The sequence below is a fragment of the Selaginella moellendorffii genome, unplaced genomic scaffold (assembly GCF_000143415.4).
Source record: "Selaginella moellendorffii unplaced genomic scaffold, v1.0 SELMOscaffold_82, whole genome shotgun sequence".
In the NCBI taxonomy this organism is placed as follows: Eukaryota; Viridiplantae; Streptophyta; class Lycopodiopsida; order Selaginellales; family Selaginellaceae; genus Selaginella; species Selaginella moellendorffii.
In genome coordinates this window covers 281,035-303,106 of record NW_003314343.1, presented here as the reverse complement: position 1 = coordinate 303,106, position 22,072 = coordinate 281,035, and the positions used below count along the sequence as shown (strand labels likewise).

At 44.1% G+C, this 22,072-nt stretch overlaps 4 protein-coding genes and 1 non-coding gene across 5 annotated transcripts; 3 read left to right on the top strand and 2 right to left on the bottom strand.

Annotated features, from left to right (window-relative positions):
• Positions 1-12,238: 12,238 nt before the first annotated feature.
• On the top strand, positions 12,239-13,201 carry LOC9629817. Its single transcript, XM_002987524.2, has 4 exons — positions 12,239-12,372; positions 12,443-12,556; positions 12,665-12,769; positions 12,820-13,201. Exons 1-4 carry the CDS (start codon positions 12,258-12,260, stop codon positions 13,113-13,115), a joined length of 630 nt encoding a protein of 209 aa, XP_002987570.1. The 5' UTR covers positions 12,239-12,257; the 3' UTR covers positions 13,116-13,201.
• Positions 13,202-13,264: 63 nt separating this feature from the next.
• Positions 13,265-14,685, top strand: LOC9629816 (protein phosphatase 1 regulatory inhibitor subunit PPP1R7 homolog). The gene is made up of 6 exons (XM_002987523.2): positions 13,265-13,516; positions 13,587-13,817; positions 13,871-14,017; positions 14,068-14,210; positions 14,266-14,380; positions 14,433-14,685. Exons 1-6 carry the CDS (start codon positions 13,277-13,279, stop codon positions 14,508-14,510), a joined length of 954 nt encoding a protein of 317 aa, XP_002987569.1. The 5' UTR covers positions 13,265-13,276; the 3' UTR covers positions 14,511-14,685.
• On the bottom strand, positions 14,542-15,570 carry LOC112341407 (FAS1 domain-containing protein SELMODRAFT_448915). The gene has a single exon (XM_024661434.1). The coding sequence runs from the start codon at positions 15,553-15,555 to the stop codon at positions 14,620-14,622; it is 936 nt and encodes a 311-aa protein (XP_024517202.1). The 5' UTR covers positions 15,556-15,570; the 3' UTR covers positions 14,542-14,619.
• A 98-nt stretch (positions 15,571-15,668) lies between these two features.
• LOC112341408 (CASP-like protein 2U9) lies at positions 15,669-16,946 on the bottom strand. Its single transcript, XM_024661436.1, has 3 exons — positions 16,490-16,946; positions 16,285-16,420; positions 15,669-16,235 (listed from the first exon to the last, which is right to left on the bottom strand). Exons 1-3 carry the CDS (start codon positions 16,735-16,737, stop codon positions 15,993-15,995), a joined length of 627 nt encoding a protein of 208 aa, XP_024517204.1. The 5' UTR covers positions 16,738-16,946; the 3' UTR covers positions 15,669-15,992.
• A 654-nt stretch (positions 16,947-17,600) lies between these two features.
• On the top strand, positions 17,601-17,703 carry LOC112341419. The gene has a single exon (XR_002990547.1). It is a non-coding gene; the product is annotated as a U6 spliceosomal RNA (small nuclear RNA).
• Positions 17,704-22,072: the final 4,369 nt, after the last annotated feature.

The window sequence follows — 22,072 nt, the reverse complement described above, 5'->3', positions numbered from 1 at the left end:
GGGCCACTAAGACCAAATTAAGATTAATGAGAGTTCATTATTCTCATAGAGTCTACGAAATGCAAGATGTAACTTGCCACCAAACACAACATTATAAAAGAAAGGCACAAGGGTCACCTTTTTAGAAAAGTGCAACAATTATTCTTCTATTTCAACTCTAGACTCTATTCAACTCAATTGCTTTAGTCCCAAAAGTTAGCATCTCTTTTAGGTTACTATAAGCAACCAAAAGAAATGATTCGAGAGACATTCCATGGGGTTCAAATATAGAGGGAAAGGGCCCATAAACAAGAGTGCACCCCTTTTTCCAATTGGTTAACGTGGTGGATTGTAAACAACCAAAGGGAACAACATGGTGGATTGTAAGCAACTAAAGGGAACGACTCGAGAGACAGTCCATGGGGTTCAAATATAAAGGGAACTTGTAAAGAAGCGTGGTGGATTGTAAACAACCAAAGGGAACGACTTGAGAGACAGTCCATGGGGTTCAAATATAGAGGGAAAGGGCCCATGAACAAAAGTGCACCCCTTTTTTTAATCGGTTAAGGGTCTTGAGATACTTGAGGTTAAGTGTCCTTGGGCTTGAATAGTACTGGGTTAGGTGACCTCTCGGAATGTCCAAACTCAAGAGCTTATAGTTTTATCTTACAAATTATCAACTAAAGTTTAGGTTAATCAAAGTCAACTCCAACCCTTTCACTATTTTATAATGGCTTTTGAAAATTGAATGGCTTTCGAGCAAAATGATTATTAAATTAGCCATTAGAAAAATCTAAGAAAATTTATGGAAAATTTTCCATCCTAAAGAAAAAATGACTCTCAATCTAGGAATATAAATTCTCAGAATTCAACTAACTTCCTCCTACCAACAATTTTACAAAGGTTCACCTCGACACAAATTCTCATGACCCAATATGCTTAAATATCAAACATCATACCCAAATTTTTAACACCCAATACAAATAAAAAATGAAAAATAAACATCTAAGATTTGATCACGAAGACCATATATTCAGATATCCATATTGCACTAACACTTTTCTTCAATCATCTTCAAGATCTAGTATAAAGCTAAAATACTTAATAAGAAAAATGATATGAAAAATCAAGGTCTAAAGAAAATTCCTCATCACTCAAAATAATAGTGCCACTTCTACTAATACAAATGTTAACAATATCAATACCTCAAATTCACATATTCTCTATCTAACAATTTACTCCAAGTGCTAACAGATAAATCAATAAGCCATAGTAAATGAATGTGATAACTTTTCCATCACCTCAATAAGTAACCCTTTAAAAACTAAGATACCAACATAAGCTTAGCACATCAAAGATCATTATTAAGAACTTAGTTAAAGCTATTACAATGCTACTACTTACAAGTAGACTAATTTCACCATTAACCACTTTAAGGTTGATTATCATTTAACCAAGTAATATCGTAAACACATTGCTTATTATCACATAGATATGACATAAGTATCACAATAACTTGATTATTAATCGAGCAACACCACGACCAACACCTATGTTATTACTTCAAAAGTTTATGTGAGTATCACATGCCAACTCGATTTGACAAAATGCAATATAAATGCCACACCTCACCGATTGAGATTTATAACACCCAATGCCACTAACTTTTGTTCACAATACAGACAAGTTCATGCCACTCTCTTTCCGACCAAACTCAAAATTAATCCAACACCAAGTTACTCAAGGAGCAGTAATAAGGTTCCCCGTAAAAGAATTGAGTATTATAACTCAAGTCTTCAATAGCAAGCCTAGACAAAATGGTTTAACACTTCACCATTATCCATCTTACAACCCACCACTTGTAAGACCACTATAACCAATATGCATCAAGATAAAAACTCTTGATTGTGTAATGTGAATAGAAACAATGAGTTAACATTTCATTGCAAATCATCTTTCAAAAAAGAGAAAATGATTTATGTGTTTGATCTTTCATTCTAGAGAACTCTTTTTTCAAACTCTACTTTGATCAAATCTCAAGCTTGCGTTCACACTGCCTTCAATTCAATCCAAGAAAAGTATATGAAAGAGCACGACAATGATTACTTGAACCAATAGATTAATCCCTACAATCTTGATTGATCCATTTATAATCATACATAGGAAAGATCTATTAGTGCCATGCTAAATAGCTATGGACTAGCCTATTTGCCATTTATAGAAAACTCAGGGAAGGTTTACTTTCACTCACAGTATATGGAACCACTCATAGTAACCCCTGATACGCTAACATTAATCCTGCCAACTCAAAGCATAACTTTAAGTTGCTAATGTGCCTCATTCACAAGCTCAAGTGCAAACTCGTGCAAATAGAACATCTCAGTCCATCTTATAAGCCCAAGAGTAAGCTCATATAATCTAGTATGAAAAGGTAACCAAAATCTATACCCAAGGAATAAATGTGAAGTCTTAGCACCCAAATGTGTACCCACTTATATCATTATTTTTATCTTTACGTATGCAACAAATTTAGTTGCCCAATCTCATTGGATGGTACTCGCTAATACATATCTGTAAGCCATAAATTTTTCCTTTCCAATTTGCTAGCTTACCTTGTCTATCTGACCACTATAGCCTTGGCTTTAGTTAAGTTCCCTTGCCAAGGTTTCGCATATTGTACCAGCTCCTACTTGGTCCTATTTAGTTTAGCAACTCATTGCATGAGTAACAGAGTGTTAGCCATCCATCCACGGATTCCCAAATTCTCTCTTAATCCCCCTCCCCAGGTTAAACTGGATTAAGGTTCGGCTACACTCCCCACAAGCACAAGTAGCCAAGCACACCAAGCCTCTAGGTTCATAACATCCCTTGGTATAATAAGACTTGATTATAGAACCCTTTAAATCCTAAGCCTTAGAAACAACACTTACTTCGGGACACTAGGGGGAAACATTGTGGCCTAACGGCCCGGTATAGGTACCCTTACTCCTCTACTTCCCTCCCGAAGGAAAGGCCCATGCCCTTAGGAAAGGTGAGGACCAATGAGCTGCAAGGTACTCAAGTGGGGCACCACTCCACATAAACCAGGAGCACTGTAGTCAGTTTCCTTTCTCTTCGACTCGATCTTGGATTCATTCAAGTTTCATCCGATGAACTCTTTATCATTTTAGTCGTGCTTTCGGGAATCCTTTAGCCTACGACACCTCGGGAAGTTGGTTTCTTACAATATCCTCTAATACCAAATGTAGCACATGTCGCTTTCACCCTTTATCCTTAGTGATTTACCATAGGATAACCATGAAATAGAACCTAAACCCTCTATCTGTTATATGTCATATGCCATATATTTAAGGACCACATAGTGGAACCTAAGTTTGAAGGCCTTAGGCCACGAAATGAAGGTACGAAGCCAAACTCCCAAGCTTGTAGCCAAGGAGCAAAGGAACTAAAGGACAATGTGATTCTTAAGCATTCAACCCAAGGAGTAAAAGGACAGAATCATGGAGTGACTTGGAATAGTCCTAGAGCATTTAACATCCCAATGCTAGAACCAACATGTAAAATGGAGCCAAATAGAGTTTAGTGCTACTAGTGGCTTAACACGAAGATATGGTACTCCACTAGCTAGCATGGTATGGAATTTAGGCCTAGACCCAAGCTGGATGTAGAACACAGATAGGTATGCAAATAGGAGCTAAAGTATGCTTCAAATTGGTAGGCCATGCCCAACCTACCCAATATCTCTATTATACATTTAGAATCCTCTATAAGCCCCCCCTCCCTTGAGGAACACACACTTTAGGCTTTCACCCTTATCCACCATTAATTAGGAGTTAGTCTTTAGGGCTAACTCAAAACTTACTAAATATGGAACAGCATTAGATTGTGAATTTAGACATGGGATGAACACCATTATATTCATGACAATCTCTACATTCCATAGATATGCCAAATTAGCAAATCAAGACACTTTCCATAAATAGCAATTGGGATCGAATAGTATTAACACAAAGGGCATGATAACGAGGGTGTTTGGTAGACATAATAAGCTATTTATTATATAAAAAATATTGAGGGATCAATCTCAATATCACGAAGGTTCTTGTCAAGATAGTGTAGGATAGAGCAAAAGAAAATTTACAAACCAAGCCCAATATGTAAGAGTTTCCATCATTCTGTGATCCTAATTGTAGTTACTTACTACAACCATATTAACTAGTTTACTAAGTCAAATTTTTATATGAATCACCTCTTCATACAGGAGATATGGGGAACACCCTTCCCCAAACATCCCTTTTTAGTCCCTATTAAATCCCACTTTATTCATAGTAATGCTTGCTAACACTACCACTGAGCCAAGACCTAAAGGCCCAACCACTAAATCCTACTTACATTTGGGATTTCTACACCACAAGGCCATGCCTTTGGTCACTACATAAGAGGATTATTCCTTTTCCTTTTTATAGTCTAGGAGTTTATGATGACATTTGGAAATACTGTAGCCCTACACAAGCTTTATAGGCCTTAAAATAGATAGTGCCACCCACACTTGGATTGGGAGCATCAACTATTCAATCTAACAAGGGAGCTAGAGTTAGATTTTAAACACTTCATCAAGTTACCTCACTTGTCCATTTGTGTTCACTCTAGCTCTGGATTCCTGGGTGGTTATATTTTCACCCACCACATAAATATAGCCTTCTTAGGTTATATTGACCTTTTTTGGCCAAATTGATTCCACTAGAGTCCAACACATACTCTCCCTATTATACTCTAGAACCTTTGCAACCCCTACAAACCCCCCTCCCTTGGGGGGACAAATGCTTTGGGCTTTCACCCCTCAGCCTGTATTTGTATTTGGACTTAGATTCAAACTCAAATTTAGACTTAGTTTGGATTTAGGTTTTGGTTTAAGTGTAAGCAACTAGATTGTGAGTAGCCAAAGAGAATGATTCAAAAGATAATCTATAAAAGTTCAATTATAAAAGGATATAACCTATGAATAAGAATCCACCCCCTTTTCCTTGAGTTGTTCCAACCTTTATTAAAGGTAGCCCTAATTACCATTTCAAAGACATATGTCCTCATCTGTATTTGACCTCCTACAATAGTCTCAAATTCATGAGCACCATCATCAATTATATGATGATTATCTTGTGACTCCTTTATTATCTCAAAGTTTCTATCTTATCTATGATCCTAACAATAGTTATTTACCATAACCACATTAGTCAGTTTGCTAAGCCAAATGCTTATATAGATCATATCCTCATCTCTTTGAGTAAAACCTTCTACTATTCTTAAGATTTCAAAATCATTCCCTTATTAACCCCTTTCTATCCACCACATTGCCAATATGTTCATGTATGAACTAAGGTGGAAAGTTATGCCCTCTTGACATGCTACACCTTAAGGATAGGCCTACTCTTGGGACCTTTTGATGCTAATACAAGTGATGATATACTTGGCCACTAATAAAAATCAGATTAAAAAACAACTTTAATATCAAATATAAACTCTTGAGTTTCGACTTCCCGGGAGGTCACCCAACCCAGTATTAATCAAACTGCCAATACAAGTGGTGATATATTTGACCACCAATAAAAGTCAAACTAAAGAACAACTCTAATACCAAATGTAAACTTCTGAGTTTAAACTTTCCAAGAGGTCACCCAACCCAGTACTATTTAAACCCAAGGATACTTAACCCTAAGTATCCCAAGATTATTAATTGATTGGAAAAGGGGGTGCACTCTTGTTCATAGGCCTTTTTTTTCTATATTTGAACCCTTATGAATTGTCTTTTGAGTTGTTCTCTTTAGTTACTTACATTAAGTCTCAATCTCGGTCTCGGTCTCAATTTTGGTTTCAGACTCAGTCTCGGTCTCGATCTCAATCTTGGTTTCTGTCTCAACCTCGGTCTTCGATTTAGTGCTCCACGTGTCCGATCCCATGACCGACACTCAAAGGTACCACCGACATAGCAGCCCGTTACGCTAAGGCCATGCCCTATCACCTTTGCCACACTGGTAGTCCAATACCACTTGCATCACCATCTTGGCTCTCCAAGACTAGGCAAACCATCCGTGAGTGGTCATCTCAGATCCACTCCTTAGCATCCTTAGGATGCCTACCGACAAGGGGAATAGCCTTCCCCAATATCCCTCTGTCAGTCCCCACTAAGTCCCTTTCTGCCCCTGGCCGTGTTTGCCAACACTGCCACTGGATCGAGACCCACAGGCCTGACCACTAAGTCCCACGGTCCTCTGGGACTTTCTCACCACACGACTGTGTCCTTGGTCACTACCCCAGAGGACTGCTCCTCTTCCTTTCCACAATCTGGGCCTTTGGGACAACATTTCGGAACACCGTGGCCTTATGCGAGCCACCTGGGTACCCTCCTCGCCTTCTGCCCTTGGGTGCTCTAGCCATGGGCTTAGAGCGGGTTCCGTTGAGCCACACCAGGTATCCAAGTAGGTAGTGCCACCCACACTTGGACTGGGAGCATCGGCCAGTCGATCCCCCGGGGGAACTAGAGCCGGCTCTTGAACACTTCACCCAGCTACCCCGCTTGTCGGTCTGTGTTCACTCTAGTCTTGGACTTCCCAGTGGGCAGCTCATCACCCAACACTGGGTCCGGCCTTCCTGGGCCAAACTGGCCTTTCCTGGCCAAACTAGCTCCACTACAGTCCTCCCCCTTACTATACTTTTGGAGCTCACCAAACCCCCCAGGGTCTGGGAGACGAACACTTTGGGCTTTCACCCTCTCAAGCTCCGGACTCGGACTCGGACTCGGACTCGGACTCGGACTCGGACTCGGACTCGGACTCGGATTCGGACTCGGACTCGGGCTCGAGCTCGGTCTCGGCCTCGGCCTCGGTCTCGGTCTCGGTCCCGATCTCGGTCTCGGTCTCGGTCTCGGTCCCGGTCTCGGTCTCGACTTCGGACTCCATCTCGGACTCCATCTCGGACTCCATCTTGGACTCCATCTCGGGTCCATCTCGGGTCCATCTTGGACTCCATCTCGGGTCCATCTCGGACTCCATCTCGGACTCCATCTCGGGTCCATCTCGGGTCCACCTCGGACTCCATCTCGGACTCCATCTCGGACTCCATCTCGGGTCCATCTCGGACTCCACTTCGGACTCCAACTCGGGTCCATCTCGGGTCCACCTCGGACTCCACTTCGGACTCCATTTCGGACTCCATCTCGGGTCCATCTCGGACTCCACTTCGGACTCCAACTCGGGTCCATCTTGGACTCCACCACCCATAGACGAAGTTCGATGTCCTCATCGAACAGTGAACCATTTTATAAAGTAACACCCGCATGTGTTACCATTTCCATCCTTGGCGCGTAGCCAATATTTATCAATGGTGTGACATTGAAGGCTCACCATGCCTTCTCCATATTCGTCAATGGTTGGACATTGAAGGCTCACCATGCCTTTTGCATATCCTCTAAGGAGGGTAGTCTCTCCAACTTAGAGACTGATTGGACCACATATAGTGGTTCTCTCCTTTTATTGGTTTAGTTCTCGTTAAACCTCTTAGAGACCCTTCTCTAAGTCAATCCCACTACTCCTTCTCGAGTAGTCTCAATTTCCATCGATATAACCTTTGCACTTTCTATCATGCTTTAGCAAGTATTCTTAGGAATGAACCTACCCAATAGCCTAGGGAGTGGTTCCTCAATCCGGGTATGCTCACCTTATAATCCCACACACTGGGATTACATTGTTGCTTATGGGCCTTTACATGCCCATCACTAGCCTTGCCAAAATTCCATTTTTGGCTTTGTCCAACTCGGGTAGACAGTCCTCTCCTGTCTCCGCAACCTTGGACATTTGGATAGCACCTTCTATCCATCATTCGCTAGGGACTTAGTCCCTTGGGCTTTATCTATTGCTCTCGCGACATCAAACACCACCTTCTGGTGTTCTAGAGTGTTCGGGTGTCCCAATGATGGCTTTCTTGACAATGAGTATTTCCTTTTATGACATTGACTTACTATATCGCAACACAAGCAACTTATCCCCCGTAAGGGTATATCCAACTTCCCTATGCTATTAAGAAGTCTTGGGTAGCTACCTTCTACCCGTTTAACCAGTTATTTTGCACCTCTTGCTTAGTTGCCTCATAATTATCAAGTCCTACAACTCATTGCTTGGTGCTTTCACACCTCCATCATTATCTGGGTCACCACACTCCAACTGCATGCTCTGCAACTTAGGCTATGCTATTCCCATTTCCATTGGGATTCCTTTGGCAAGGGGTTCTCATGAACCCACCAACATAGCCTCAAGGTATCACACCTTGGCACATTTGGTGTCTCCACACCATCGGCTCCACGAGCCTACCTCTATGACATTTCCCCTTCGTGTCTAAGTCTTTGCCAAAACCAACACCGCTCTTTCTCATGCCAACCATCCGTTAGCACTGCACTATAGAGGTCACACACAACTTTATGTCAACCTCGGTCTTCGATTTAGTCTTAGCCTCGATCTTAGATATAGTCTCAATTTCCATCTTAGACTCGACCTCAAACTTCATCTCGAACTCCTTCTCAAACTCCATTTCGGACTCCATTTCGAACTCTATTTTAGACTTTTTCTTAGACTCCATCTCGAACTTGATCCTGACACTTCCATGTGTCACAACACTTGCCATATGTTAGTCCCTTTTATGTCCCTTTCTAGAGACTCAATCACTTTATACTCCTTCCTCAAGCACTTTGTTTAGAGTTCCACTCCCACTCTCAACTTTTTGAGTTAAAGTTTTTGGTCCAAATGTGTTACATTTATTAGATTTCCACTTTGACCACTACCATGTGGCACCTTTTTAACTCCACTTTGGGGCTTAGAGTTTTATGTCTCACATTAGTCTTACAAATGATTTTATTGCTATTAATGTTACTATCTTGGATTCTCTTTATAAAGAAGTTCAACATCAACTTTCTTATGCTCAAGCTACTCATTAACATATTATTAATCCTTTTTGCCAACCTAATCCTTCTTGCACAAATGGATTAAAAGTTTTGCTTCTTTATCATTATTGGAAGACTTTATGCCTTTGTAATAAACTAGATTATTAATATCTAGGTTGTTTCTCTATACTCTAATCTTCCACCATCCATAGAGTATTCTATATTTTTTTTATTAAAAACTTATCACGCCCTTTATGATCCCATTTATATTCCACCATCACCTACTTCAAAGATTGCTAATAAGTAGGAGTTTGAAGTTATTGTTATCCTTGACTTGAAGTATTAATACTGCAAATTATATTATTTGATTGACGGCTTAGGTATTTTCTTAGTGATCATATTTAAAAACTTACTTCTCATATTGCTCATACTTTTGAATCAGTTGTGACAAAGTGTCACAACTTTCAAGAGATGAGCTAAAGATCCCATTGCACATGATCTCTAAGCTCTCTAACAATAACTATGAAAGATTGCTTCCCATTTCTTTTGAAATAATCTTCCATATCTAGTAGAAAAGCACCCACAAAGGACTTATGCACATAAAAATTTAACGATATATATTTAAACTAATAGTATTTGTTAATTGAATATTTTTTTATATGGCAAAAATTTCTAAATCTCAAAAGACTTTTTATAAGTAACTAAAAAGAACAAATTAAAAGACAATTTATAACCTCCTTTTTCAATTGATTAAAAGTATTGGAATATTTGGGTTTAAGCATCTTTAGGTTTGGATAATACTAACATGGGTGACCTTTTGGAAAATTTAAATTCATGAGTTTATCAGTTCAATTTGCCTTTAGTTGGGCTCAACCTGAGAAGTAAAGTGTCAAGAGAATAGAGCTCTCTAGAGGAAAGCTAAAGCTTTCAGCTTTCAACCAAAGAAAATAACTCTATAAATGAGTAGGGAAAGGATTTATGAACAAAAGTACACCACTTTTTCTCAATCAAGATACTTGAGTTTAAGCATCTTTGGATTTAAATAGTATTAGCTATATAATTTCCCAGGAAGTTCAAATTCAAGAACTTACACTTTTATCATTTTGAGAAATTAAACATGCATCTAATAAAGTGATCCTAATCTTGGCTTAATCTACAACTAGCTTCCCAATCCATTTCTATTGATAAACTACAATAATGTAATGCACTTTATTTCTCTCCCCTTAAGCCAACTGGAAAAAGGGCAATTGCTTGATGAAAGAGCCTTTAGTGGTTATTTTATCCCCATTTATCACTCAAGGTTCCAAGGATCCACGGTGACAATATATCCAAATCTCATCCCATGATCACATGCGCTACAAATAATCACTTGCTCAACTACTTACAAAGAGTGAAGATGTAGCTAAAGGTGCTCGAAGGAGCAACTTTGAAATGGTCATTTAATTATCTAAGTACTACAACATCAATTGATAGGTAAAGACCTAGAGTTCTCCTAAAAAGTTGTTATTCACTAGATCTTCCATGAGATCATAGTGTACAGATCAAATGGCCTAGTCATATTTTTCTGGAGCATTTATTGAAAGTCAAATTACTTGCATTTACTTCTTATCCCCAATCAATCAATCATCTTACAATGACCATGCTATGCTTGATCCAGGAGCTATTCTCAATTTAAAGACGAATGGCTTTAGAGCAATTCTCATAGGATGAGTCCATGAAAGCCATTAGATACCTAGGTATATACCATTATATGTAAAAAAATTAACCAATATAAATAGAAACCATGAGCCCTAAGGGTTTGGCTATGCTCGGGATGAAATCTGCTTACTGGTAAAGCTATTCTGATGCTAAAGGTCATCTATATTTCCCAACTTGGAACTATGGACAAAGTATGCCATAACATCTGAGACTAGGGGCTTTAAATGGAGAAGGTGATTCATATATATTTGTTGGATGAAGAAACTAACACCGTGCAACATGCACAAGTTGAAGGATGAACTCAACAAAATTTCATAATTAGTTAATGAGAGTCCATTTGAATTGCTTACTTATATTCAACATTTCCTGGCTTATTAACTACTTTGAATGTAAACCAACATTGATCAAATTGCAAGAGGACATGGATGAATGAGTTCCTATTCTTGAATCAATCATGGCCAAATGCTTGTTTGTTTGTTCGTGTACTTATTAGATTTTCTTGGGACTGCAAATTCAAGCTTTTTCTGTGATTGATATGATGAGAGGAGAAGTCTAGTTTTTTCAGATAATTTCAAAATGTCACCCACACAGTGATGATCATAAGAGACCTACGTCTAATAAACTTTCAAATTTTGCCTCTAGAGATGGTTAAGCACACTCCTCATAGTAACTTTTTGTCACTCACTCGTGCAGTCCAGCTTATATCTTTGAAAAGACATAGCGATGATCAACAAGCGTTTTTTTAAAATTTAAAATTTAAATCTTAACTGTCAACATGCACTTGGTGGGGAGTTCCTTTTTAATTGGCCTTTCCAATCAACTAGCAAAATCTAGAAGAAAGAATTAAAGTAACACAAATATGCATGCATACACATTTGCTATATCCAGTCTGGATACTGCTCATCCGTCTCCCTCAACTGTGCCTTTGGTGCCTATCGTCAACAGTCCATGAAAGAATTTTGTTCCCTGCAATAATCCGGAGGAGTGTTTGGACTAAACGAGAAAGAAAAGCGCTGAGATTAAAAGAAATGAAAATTAATCAATGTAAGATTGTAGAAGATTGGCCTGGAAAAGGAAACAAACCAACCGAAGTACTGAAAGAGTCACCAATGAACAAAATTAAGTAACTTACCAGGTTGCACTCCACATAAAGAGCAACGTAGTCATTCAAGCGTTTGCTATAGACAAGAACCTTGAAATCGTAGCTTTTGTCAGCGTCCTCCTCTCGCTCTGGAGCGTCCAATTCGGCTTTTCAAGCACTGCATCGACATCAAAAGCAGGAACTGACCAGCTAAAGTGTTGTGTGAAGAGCCCCAAGGCAAAGAGGTAAGTGGAATGAAGTGGCTGTACCCCGAACGTAGCCTTGGGCTCATCAATGCAGTATCGTGGCAATGCAGTCCTCCTTCTAACCACGAGGCACGGAGAACCTCTACATCACCATCGAAGACTTTATCTTTTGAAATAGGATTATGATGGAACCATTACCACGTCCAGAAGTGGATTGACTGCAAACTGGCACCAAGAAAGGATCTTCGCCTACGTCTTCATCCTCATCGTCTTTCCGTTTCACTCTGGAACCATACAAAACCCTAGAGGTCAACTTGGGTCAATAAAAATGAAGTAGAACACTTTAAAGCCCTTAGCCCTAAGAGGCATGGAAGAGAAGATTAACAGTGGCGATGGCGAGGAGAAGCGCAGGGCTGCGTTCAAGCACAAGACGGGCGGCCAGGGATGGGCCAAGCGAGTGCTTGTGGGATCATCAGCAGCAAGTGAGGTTTTATCTTCGTGTTCTTCGATCTGGCTACGATTCTAAGCTCGACAATGTATGATCCCGTGCAGCCGGGATTGGGGCAACCATCGGTTTGATCGGAGGTGCGGCCAAAGGGCATCCGGTGAGAGCGTTCGCGCTGCCAGTAACGATTAATTTCGCGATTGCTGGATCTTTCCTCTCTGGTAAGCATCATTTTTTTCTTTATAGAGATTCGCTAGTTTATGTTGTTATGGGGCACACTATTGGTGGACGAAAGAACTTACACGCGCTTTGGTTATTTGGTTCCATAGGCATGACAGAGGTGACTCGAGCGATGCTTCGGACGGAGCCCGGCTCGTATACAAACACGATTGGAGGGGGAATGATCAGCGGGATTGTTCTTGCCCGGCTGCAAGGTTTGTAACTTTCTTTTTCCATCCTCCAAGATCGATCGGACACTCAACAGGCATTGCTGCGAGTCCATTTTCAATGGGGCTTTTGTTTGCTGCGGTTGGAACCGGCTGCCAGTTTGCTGCGAATCAGTGGGACGAGTACAGGCTGAAGAAGTTCGTGGATACTCTTCCAGATGATGCGTTCCCGGAGGAGTTTCGTGAGACAAGGAAAGAGATGGTGGAGGAGGCAAACAAGGAGAGGTCATGGCCGTCGTGGTTGCCATTCAGGAAGCTCAGCGAGGAGGAATTCCAGCACAAGGCCGAGCTTGCGCGAAGGATGAAACAAGAAAGAGGGAGTGTAGACGAATGACAGGCTTGTTTTTTCTCCTCTAGGAATAGAGCTTTGTCGCAGATCGAACGAAAGAATATGACGAGTGTCTAGTGAATATGCCTCTAGAGCCGAGAAGAGTATATTCGGCGAATATAGGGTGGAGCTAGGGTTCTAAGTTCTAACAGAAAGAAAATACGAGAATGGCGTGTGGCGAGGAGGACGCTGTGCTGGATCTCACCAGCTCGCAGCTGCACGATCTTTCAGATGTCAATCTCCCGCCCGGCCTTGTGGAGCTGGATTTGACGGCGAATCGTCTCTCCTTCCTCGATCAGCGAATGCAACACCTCTCGCGCCTGAAGAAGCTCAGCTTGCGCCAAAATCTTCTCGCGGACGATGCTGTGCAGGCGCTCGGCGAGTGGCCCTCACTGTTTGGACTCCAAGTGAGTATTTCTCTTCCGGTGTATGGAGCTTGGTAGTGATTTCTTCTTTTATTTATCTTTGATCTTTCAGGAGCTAGTTTTGCGAGACAACAAGCTCACTAGACTTCCACCAGTTGGAGGGCTGTCGGAGCTAGTCGTGTTTGACGTCTCGTTCAACGAGCTCACATCGCTGGATGGCATGAACAAAGTTTGCTCGAAGCTGCGAGAGCTTTATCTGTCCAAGAACGAGATCGTCAAGATGGAGCAGCTTGAACATATGCAGGAGCTCCGCTTGCTCGAGCTAGGCTCCAATAGGATCCGGGTAACTTGCTTGTTCCATTCCACTTAAGGCTGTTTACCTTGGTAGGCTGACAGGTGCTGGAAGGAATTGAGAATATGAAGCGACTGGAGGAGCTCTGGCTAGGCCGAAATCGCATCAGGACCGTCAACCTTTGTGGCTTGACATCGATTGTCAAGCTTAGCTTGCAAAGCAACCGGCTGACATCAATGCTCGGTTTCGAGGTAGAGTTTCTCAATTTTGCTCTTCTTTTTTCCGATGCCTACTCGCCCAGGAATGCTTGGCGTTGGAAGAACTATACTTGAGCCACAATGGCATATCCAAAATGGAGGGACTTGCCACACTCGTCAATCTTCGAGTGCTGGATGTCTCTTCGAACAGGCTGACGTCTATCGCGGACGTCGAGAACCTTGAAAAGTACAACTTTTATGTTCACTTTTTCTCCACCCAGCTTTACGTTTTTCTCGCCTAGGCTCGAGGACTTGTGGTTGAATGACAACAACATTCCTTCTCTCGATGGCATCGAAACAATCCTCTCTGGTCCACGACAATCGTTATCCACAATCTATCTGGAGCGCAATCCATGCGTAAGTACAACTGCTTTACAAGTCACACCTTTTAATCGCCTTTTGGTCGCAGGCGTCTGATTCCTCGTACGTGAACAAGCTTATTGCAGCTCTTCCCAAGCTTGGGCAGATCGATTCGCGCGTTCTTTAGAAACCTTCCAACAGTCGACAAGCACCAGACGGAAAAAAAGATCTGAAATTTATAAGAGAATGCCTCTCACACTTCTCGCACCAAAACAACAAGTTATTCCTACGTTCCTCTACATCAAAAGCCAGGAAGCCGCCAGCACCTCGATGAAAGCAACGCCGCTGGTGAAAGAATGCCGCAGAGAGACGCCCGAGGTGCTGTTGCTCTTCCGGTTCGACGGATTGGCCGTGTTATTCGGAGACTGGGTACCTGGAGGCAGAGCTTCGGGTGCTGGAGAGGCTTGCTCAGCTCCAAACGGTGGTGACGCCTCTGGCCCAGCAGCAGTGACAAGGCTAGAGTTGTAGGCGAGGACCCTGTCGATGCCATGGCAGGCTATGAACCTGGTGGAGGAGCAGACGTCGGGATGGGTGATATTGACTTCGTTGAGGGTGAAGTTGCCGGGGGAATTGGAGGTGACCGTGATCATCTCTCCTTGGAGCATGGTTGGGAGCTCAGCACCGACATCATTCCTGGACAGCGCTTCGAAAGAAGTGGGGAAAGTGAGGACGTGATACTGGAGGGTGTTGATGATATCTTCCTGGGACAAGTTGGCATCGACACCGGCGATGGCGTTGTTGCTGGGGATGAGAAGGGTGGACCTTATGGGAATCAAGGTCTGCAGGGACTGGGCTACCGCTGCCGCGACGGTGAAGCCTTGGCCGATCATGTTGCTTACCAGTGGCTGGACGTCCGACGACGGAAGGATTCCATCGTCCGTGTCGTCCTGGGCAGCAGCGCGCTCCAAGCCGGAGCTCACGATCGTCACGACACCGACGAACAGGAGCACGAGAAGCGTTCGGGACTCCATCGCTCGCTCGACTCGTGAACTTGGATGAACTGGGAGGTGATGATCTTTCAGTTGCGATAGCAGTGGCTTATAAGATCGACCAGTTCGACGCATGCATGCATGCAAAGCTCCATCTGAGCTGTGAAGGGATGAGCACTCAAGCAACTCCAAGTTGTGTCTATGGTTGATACGAAATATAAGTGTCTGTTTTGATGATCTCATTCCTACTTTGTGGATTGAATGCGCGGTGTACGCGAGCTATACTACTACATACATACGGCACAAGTAGGAGCATTCATTGTGGAGCGGCCGGCTGTCTGGGTCAAGTCAGGAGCTCAGGGACGGGAGATGAAGAAATTGATTGATTTCTTGGTGGCAAGCTTTTCAGTTATGGTGGTGGTGCCAAACATGCGATTGCGAGCCAGCTACACGCCAGCCATGCTGCGAACAAGATCCGCCCCATATCGAAAGCCACAATCCGCCATAGCCATGCAAATACAACAAAACCCGCCACCTTTCATACATTTCCTTGTGATTCAACCGAGACAAACTGAAAGTAAAGCTAGGGTAACTAGTAGAATGAGTGCATTGCGGACAGGGAGGAAGGTTCGCCATTTCGCCATTCCTGCTACGAACGGGTCCTTGTGACTGTCGTTGACTCACTTTGACTGCGCTGACTGGGCGCCATACATTCTAAAGAGGTGGAACGCCGACACCGCTACCACGGGGAGGAAGGCGATGGTGGCCAGGAAGGCGTTGACGAGCGAGAAGCCGTAGATGAAGCAGTAGTGCTTGAAGTCGCTGCACACCTGGTTCCATCCCACTTTGGTCTCGCCGCGACGAGCGATGTAGCCCACCTCCGCCACTACTGTGGCCGCGCTCACCATCAAGTAGGCAATGAGCTGGGACGAAAGAGAGTGATGAGCAGCGAGAAAAGAAAATGGTGCATACCTGATCTAAGATGAATGTGACCCAAGCTCTCGATTTGGAACCCACAATGGATCCCGTGGTGAGAATCGTGAAAAGCCCCGCCAGCATTTGGAAGAACATGTAAGCGACCGCCACAGAGAGAGCTCCAACATAATACCTGCGAGTGGATTCTTGGTTGAAGCAGCAAGAGAAAGAAAAAGGAGAGGAAGAACCATCGAAAACTCACTGGACTCCTGTGATCTGCGAGAATGTAGCCGTCTTTTTGAGAAAAATCGTAGAAGCCATGCCAGGGAGCTTGATTGGAATGGATTGTGTTTGCTTGTTGGAGACCATGAGGGCGAGCGCGATGACGAGCAGCACCAGCGTGAGTGCTCGCAACGCCAGCACCGAGATCTTCATCTCGGCCGCGCTCCTGTTCTTCATATCGCCCAGAACTGGGACGTTTCCGGGACTTGGAGCATCCGCAACACCCATAGCTCTCCTCTCCTCTATATTCACTCGCTTCGCTCGCTGCAAAGTGATCTGATGGAGCCCCTGCCAAATGCGGCTAGTGGGCGCTCTCAAAATTCCAACTTTGGCGCTGTGCGCGATGGGTCCCTCTCGCTCTCTCACACTCTCCCTCGTGCGCTGATAAGCTAAGCTAAGCTAAGCTATCTTAGAGATTGATTGAGCGATGTGCGCCGCGCTACGAGTGAATGAATGATAAGCAAAAACAAAGGGGGGCGCGCGCGCTAAGTATGTGTCAAATTCCCAAGCGATGAACAAGGCGGTGGCACAGAGGCACAAGCGAGAGAGTTTTGGATTTGGGTCTCTCGGGAACAGCCCTTCGCTGATTGATTGATTGAGAAATCAATCTCGGTGCGAAATGCGATCACACACAACAAGGAAAGGAGCCCAGCGCCGGTGGTGGAGTGGAAATGGATAGTTGGTGCATCGGAAGAGGGGTCCCTTTTCTATTTATTTTCGCCACAAGGCTGGTGAGCGATGCGAAGCTTCTTTTGCCATTTCCCAGCATTGATTGTAGCTACCAAAAACTCCCCCAAAAAAGGAGAAATCCTCTAATCTCTCTCTCTCGTCGCAATTTGCAAACAAACACACACTTGGCGAGAACGCGATTTTTTAATGGAAATTTGTGGTTGTTCCGTTGTGTTTGCCACAAATCTTGTGCGATGAATGTGGTTTTAGAGCATATTCGCACAATCAAGATTCTTCCGCATAGTAGAGAATATTTACATAGTTAGGGTTAGGTTTAAGGCAAGAGAGAAAGCCCTATCCCACATGCCCAAAGCCTTTAGTATGACATTCATATAAATACCCTCGCCTAGTACCCTACTCATGTCTCTTCGGAGACACCAGATAAAATTGGAACGATACAGAGAAGATTAGCATGGCCCCTGCGCAAGGATGACACGCACAAATCGAGAAATGGTCCAAATTTTTTCTTCTTTTTCCGCCTTCAGCCTGGCTCCACATTGCGATCGAAACCATCCAGCACGCAAATCCCGCAAATCCTCGACTGGATGCCGCAAGTGCGAAAGCGTCGACATCGGGAGAACAGTGGCGTGGGCGAAGCTTTTGTTCAAGGAGATGATTGCTCGAAGAGGTGAGGGTGTGCGCTGCCTAGAGCGAGGTGCATTGCGAGGTAGAAGTTTGCTCGATGCCAAGGCAGCATGCGGAGCATCGCAATCTCGGCTTGCTCTAGGTTCTCGATCTCTTCCAAACCATCTCACTCTCGGGATTTTCTCAACGCTTGCGCTCGGATCGAAGGTGTGTCGATCCACCAGAGCTTGGTCCAAAGTGGGATGACCACCCGAGGTGTGTTCCAGACGATCGAGGAGCACAGTTGTGTGCTGTGAGCTTGTTCCACGAGATGCTCCGGCATGGGTTTAAGCCGAATTCAAGGTAACTTTCATGCCGATCCGAGCTCTTGCACGAAGAGATCGCAGCTCACTGACGTTCGCTTTCTGCTCTATGGAGAAGGTCGGGAACGCGCTGATAAGCATGTACGATGCTTGCGGGAACTTGGAGGACTTGGAGAAGGAGCCCAAGCGTAGACGGTGATAGATGGTGGCGAGGCCATGCAACTGCGTTCCTTCGTGCTGCTTGCCGCCCAGCCGAGGCACTCTTGAAAGGAGGTTTGATGTTGCATCACAAATCTCCCCACTATTTCAGAGTACTGAGACAGTCTACTTCGTGATTGAGTTGAAGGAACTCAAGTTGGTTGTTGTCGCTGTTCGTGGGACTGAAACGCCAGAAGATCTTTTCACGGATGGCCTGGGACGTGAATGCATCCTTGCCGACACTGACTACCACGGATTGCTCATGTAAGTAGTGCTCTCCCTCTCACTTCTTACAAGTTTGATACTCTGGCCATTTGTCTGACGTCAAATCCTCACTATTGCCATGCCGCTGTGGTGGCGGCGGCCAGAGAGCTTGCCTTCGAGCTAGACAGCCCCGAAGACAATCCTGAGTTTGCAGGTTTGGAAGAAAAAGCTTGCTCTTTGCTCATGTATGGATGTATGCACTTAGATTACAGGGAATGATGGTATGCATGCATGAGTTTGTTTCTCTCGTTTTCACTCTCTTTCGAGCAGCTATGGCACCGCTTTCCAAACGTACACACTGGCGTTCTTCCCTGTGTTGACATAGTTATCGCGGACCATTGTAACAAGGTGGGACGAAAGTTTCTCTCGATTCCTTTCATCCTGCACCACCTTTCCAGTGTCGTGTATAACGACGAGTCTGCATTGAGGCTGTCCGTGGCTTTGAGGCTCTGCACGGCCTCGCTTCGGGCTCTAGCAGTACATGAACTAAAGTGGCCAGAAGGTTCTTGGGCTCGAGGCGAGGCAATGGAGGAGCCACTAACGAAGACTCCAATCCATGTCCCAGTGGAGCATCGCAGTACAAGCGTTGCAAATGCGGCCAGAAGTCAAAGGTGGAGCCATTTTATAACTCTATTAGAGGTCTTCACATATCTCAGAGACACTGTTATAATCCTTCAGCACCAAATGAATCTTTTGCTTTGGATTAGAGCTGGAGGAGTTGCTTGGTTAACCAGGTCGGCAACTGCTACTGGCCAGTAAGGTCCGGTGGTTGTGGTGGCAACAACCACTCTAAGCCCTACGATAATACCAGCTAGCGAAAGAACCACTCAAAGCCTTACCACAGTGGCGGTGGTAGCAGTGGCAGCGGTGGCAGTGGCCGAGGTGGGGAGTGAAGCTTCAATTGGAGCAGTTCAATCAGCAATTGCAACAACTCGATGGAACTATTGGGGCAAAAGGGTTGCGGAATCACAGTCTACAAGAGTCCTGGTACAATCACATGTCCGGCATAAAAGTAAATATCACGATATCATGTAATTCTTGTTGTCATACCTGAGAGATAGTAAGTAAATATCAGATCTTCTATAAAGCTTGCTGTCTCAGGATCCTTTCACAGCAAAACCGCAACATCCCTCAGAGAGCAATGGACTCCAAGTTCCTGCCTGTTTCAGTGATCATCCTTAGTGGAAACTCCATGAACCAATCTGCAGCAGGTGCGGTCTCCATAATACACTTCTCAATAGCAGTTGCTAAAATTCTTCTTCTTCCTGTGTAGGTGGAGATAACAGCTACTAACATCTATAAACCTTTCCATAAACGCTTGGATGTTGCTGCCATCAAACCCAGGTAGACTGTAAATCTCTCCCACATCAAACGGTTTCATAGTTCCAGAAAGAAGATTCTCCCGAACTGTCCATGCTCTTTCCTGTACCTGAAACAAATAGGGGACTTTGCAGCACATCATAGAGTGCAAGGACGATGGGATTCAATAATGACTGCCCTTCCTGAGGAGTTCGGCCTGATATGAAGCGGCCCTTCATGCACTGTAATAATGACTGAGCTTCGTCTAACACAACTGTGGCACCCACCTCTTTTACCAGCTTTTCTATGCCGCTAGTGAAGTAATTAACGAAAGAGGGCACTTGATGGACTTCATGGACCAAACCAAGCAACTCCTCAGAAACACGTCATCAACTGCCGGATACTCCAGCGGCCAGTCTCGTGGAACAAGCCCTGGCTTACACTCTTTCAATAATTTAAGCCAAGTGAGCTGTGCAAGGATTAAGGCCCCCATGCCACACAGCACCACTGGATGCTCTGGGGTAATATTTCTTTCTCCTCCTGGAAAACTGTTTTCCATCCCGTTGGCCACTCTGTGAATATCTTTTGATCCTCCTTCAAACCCAACCATGGCACGGTCACCTGTGAAAAACAAATTGAACCTGGTGTTGGTGAGTTCAATCAGCATTCTTGTTTTCCCTGATCCACTAGGTGCTAAGACCACAGTAACCTGCTGACTTGACAACCATCTTGCACATCTTTTTTAAGTCTACTTCCAACACCTTCCCACAAAATGCATGGTCTACCTTCAAGCGAGCACACGAGTGTCCGAGCAAAAGGGAACCTTGCCTTGTAACCTGACTCATCTATTGCTAACTGTGCTATTGCCGGCCGTTTGAGAGAGATATAAGTGTCACACTGACCTGTAATGTCTGTTTCTGTAAACATTAAAATAAGTGAAAAGAAATCCCAAGAAACCAGTTACAATGCCACGGCATAGCCACCAAAAAACAAATGCATTTGTAGGCAGCACAGTAAAGAATAACAAGCATCTTCATGGCCAAGACACATCTTCTGTATACACAAACTCGTCACACAACCAGCTTAAGCCAACACGGACAGAACCCACAGCCATAGCCAATGGCCAGAAGGCAAAACAACAAGTGAGACCACAGAGCGAAGGAAACATCCACGGCCAGTGAGTACAAACAAAACAAAACCCTCAAGCAAGATCAAACTTGTCAACACATAGTTCCCAAATGTAGCACACCACCAGTTACAACGGCCAGGCCATACCCAGATCACTAGATAAAGAGACACACGGCACACAGTCACAACCACAGGCAGCATTAATAGAACGCATGTTTTTCTCACACTCATAATACACGTGGATCAATAGCAGGCATACACCATTGTAAAATCCACCCTTTTATGAATTGCACGCCATGTGTGTGCCATGAAATCAGCGGATGTTTGAAGGCCTTGCTTCGCTGTTGGATTTGGTGCTTGGGTGCTTGTGTCTGGCCTGTGGTTGTAAATAAATTCATGGCGGCTGCTTCCCTTACAGGCATAGAATATGTTATGAATATACAATCCTTATGCCTCACATCGCGTCAAATATTCCTGCTGCTTGATTTCCACCAAGGCCCAAATCTCCTCCTGTGTCCAGTTCTTGGAACGTTGCCTTTTTGCTCCTGGTCGAGCTGCTATATCTTCCACATCCACCTGCAAACTTGCTTGCACGTCCATGTCCACATCCATGACCTCTACTAACTCTGCCTCCACGTCTACTTGTACCAAGAGCTACCCTTCGATCTTCACTTCTCTGCTCGTTATCAAGCGGGGAGCCAAAACTTAGCTGTTCCGACTGCAAATCAACCTTAGGCTAGTTGCCTGTAGCAGGAAATTGAGATCAGGTGCCTTGCTCCACATGTTGATCAGCCCAATGGCCAGGCTGAAAATTGAGCCTACAGCCACAACCAGCTTGATTCTAGCCAGGCTAGCAGCCATAATCAAGATTATGGCTGGGCTGACTAGCCTAGCAGCCAGAATCAGGATTCTGGCCGGACTGACCAGCCCAACGGCCAGAATAAGGATTCTGGCTGGGCTGACCAGCCCAACAGCCAGAATGAAGATTCTAGTGGAGCTGGAAGCTTTAGTCAGTTGGAGGTGTTGTAAAAAGAGTTGTAGAAGGAGTTGCAAAAGGA

What these genes read in the sequence shown, in the direction of transcription:
- LOC112341408 (XM_024661436.1), bottom strand. Translation starts at nt 16,737, where the DNA reads ATGGGTGTTGCGGATGCTCCAAGTCCCGGAAACGTCCCAGTTCTGGGC. An exon ending in TCGCAGATCACAGGAGTCCA is followed by an intron (nt 16,421 to 16,489) that starts GTGAGTTTTCGA and finishes ATCCACTCGCAG; the next exon opens with GTATTATGTTGGAGCTCTCT. An exon ending in TCACATTCATCTTAGATCAG is followed by an intron (nt 16,236 to 16,284) that starts GTATGCACCATT and finishes CTTTCGTCCCAG; the next exon opens with CTCATTGCCTACTTGATGGT.
- LOC9629816 (XM_002987523.2), top strand. Translation starts at nt 13,277, where the DNA reads ATGGCGTGTGGCGAGGAGGACGCTGTGCTGGATCTCACCAGCTCGCAG. An exon ending in CCTCACTGTTTGGACTCCAA is followed by an intron (nt 13,517 to 13,586) that starts GTGAGTATTTCT and finishes TTGATCTTTCAG; the next exon opens with GAGCTAGTTTTGCGAGACAA. An exon ending in ATCTGGAGCGCAATCCATGC is followed by an intron (nt 14,381 to 14,432) that starts GTAAGTACAACT and finishes TTTTGGTCGCAG; the next exon opens with GCGTCTGATTCCTCGTACGT.
- LOC112341407 (XM_024661434.1), bottom strand. Translation starts at nt 15,555, where the DNA reads ATGAGATCATCAAAACAGACACTTATATTTCGTATCAACCATAGACAC.
- LOC9629817 (XM_002987524.2), top strand. Translation starts at nt 12,258, where the DNA reads ATGGAAGAGAAGATTAACAGTGGCGATGGCGAGGAGAAGCGCAGGGCT. An exon ending in TGTGGGATCATCAGCAGCAA is followed by an intron (nt 12,373 to 12,442) that starts GTGAGGTTTTAT and finishes GATCCCGTGCAG; the next exon opens with CCGGGATTGGGGCAACCATC. An exon ending in TGTTCTTGCCCGGCTGCAAG is followed by an intron (nt 12,770 to 12,819) that starts GTTTGTAACTTT and finishes GACACTCAACAG; the next exon opens with GCATTGCTGCGAGTCCATTT.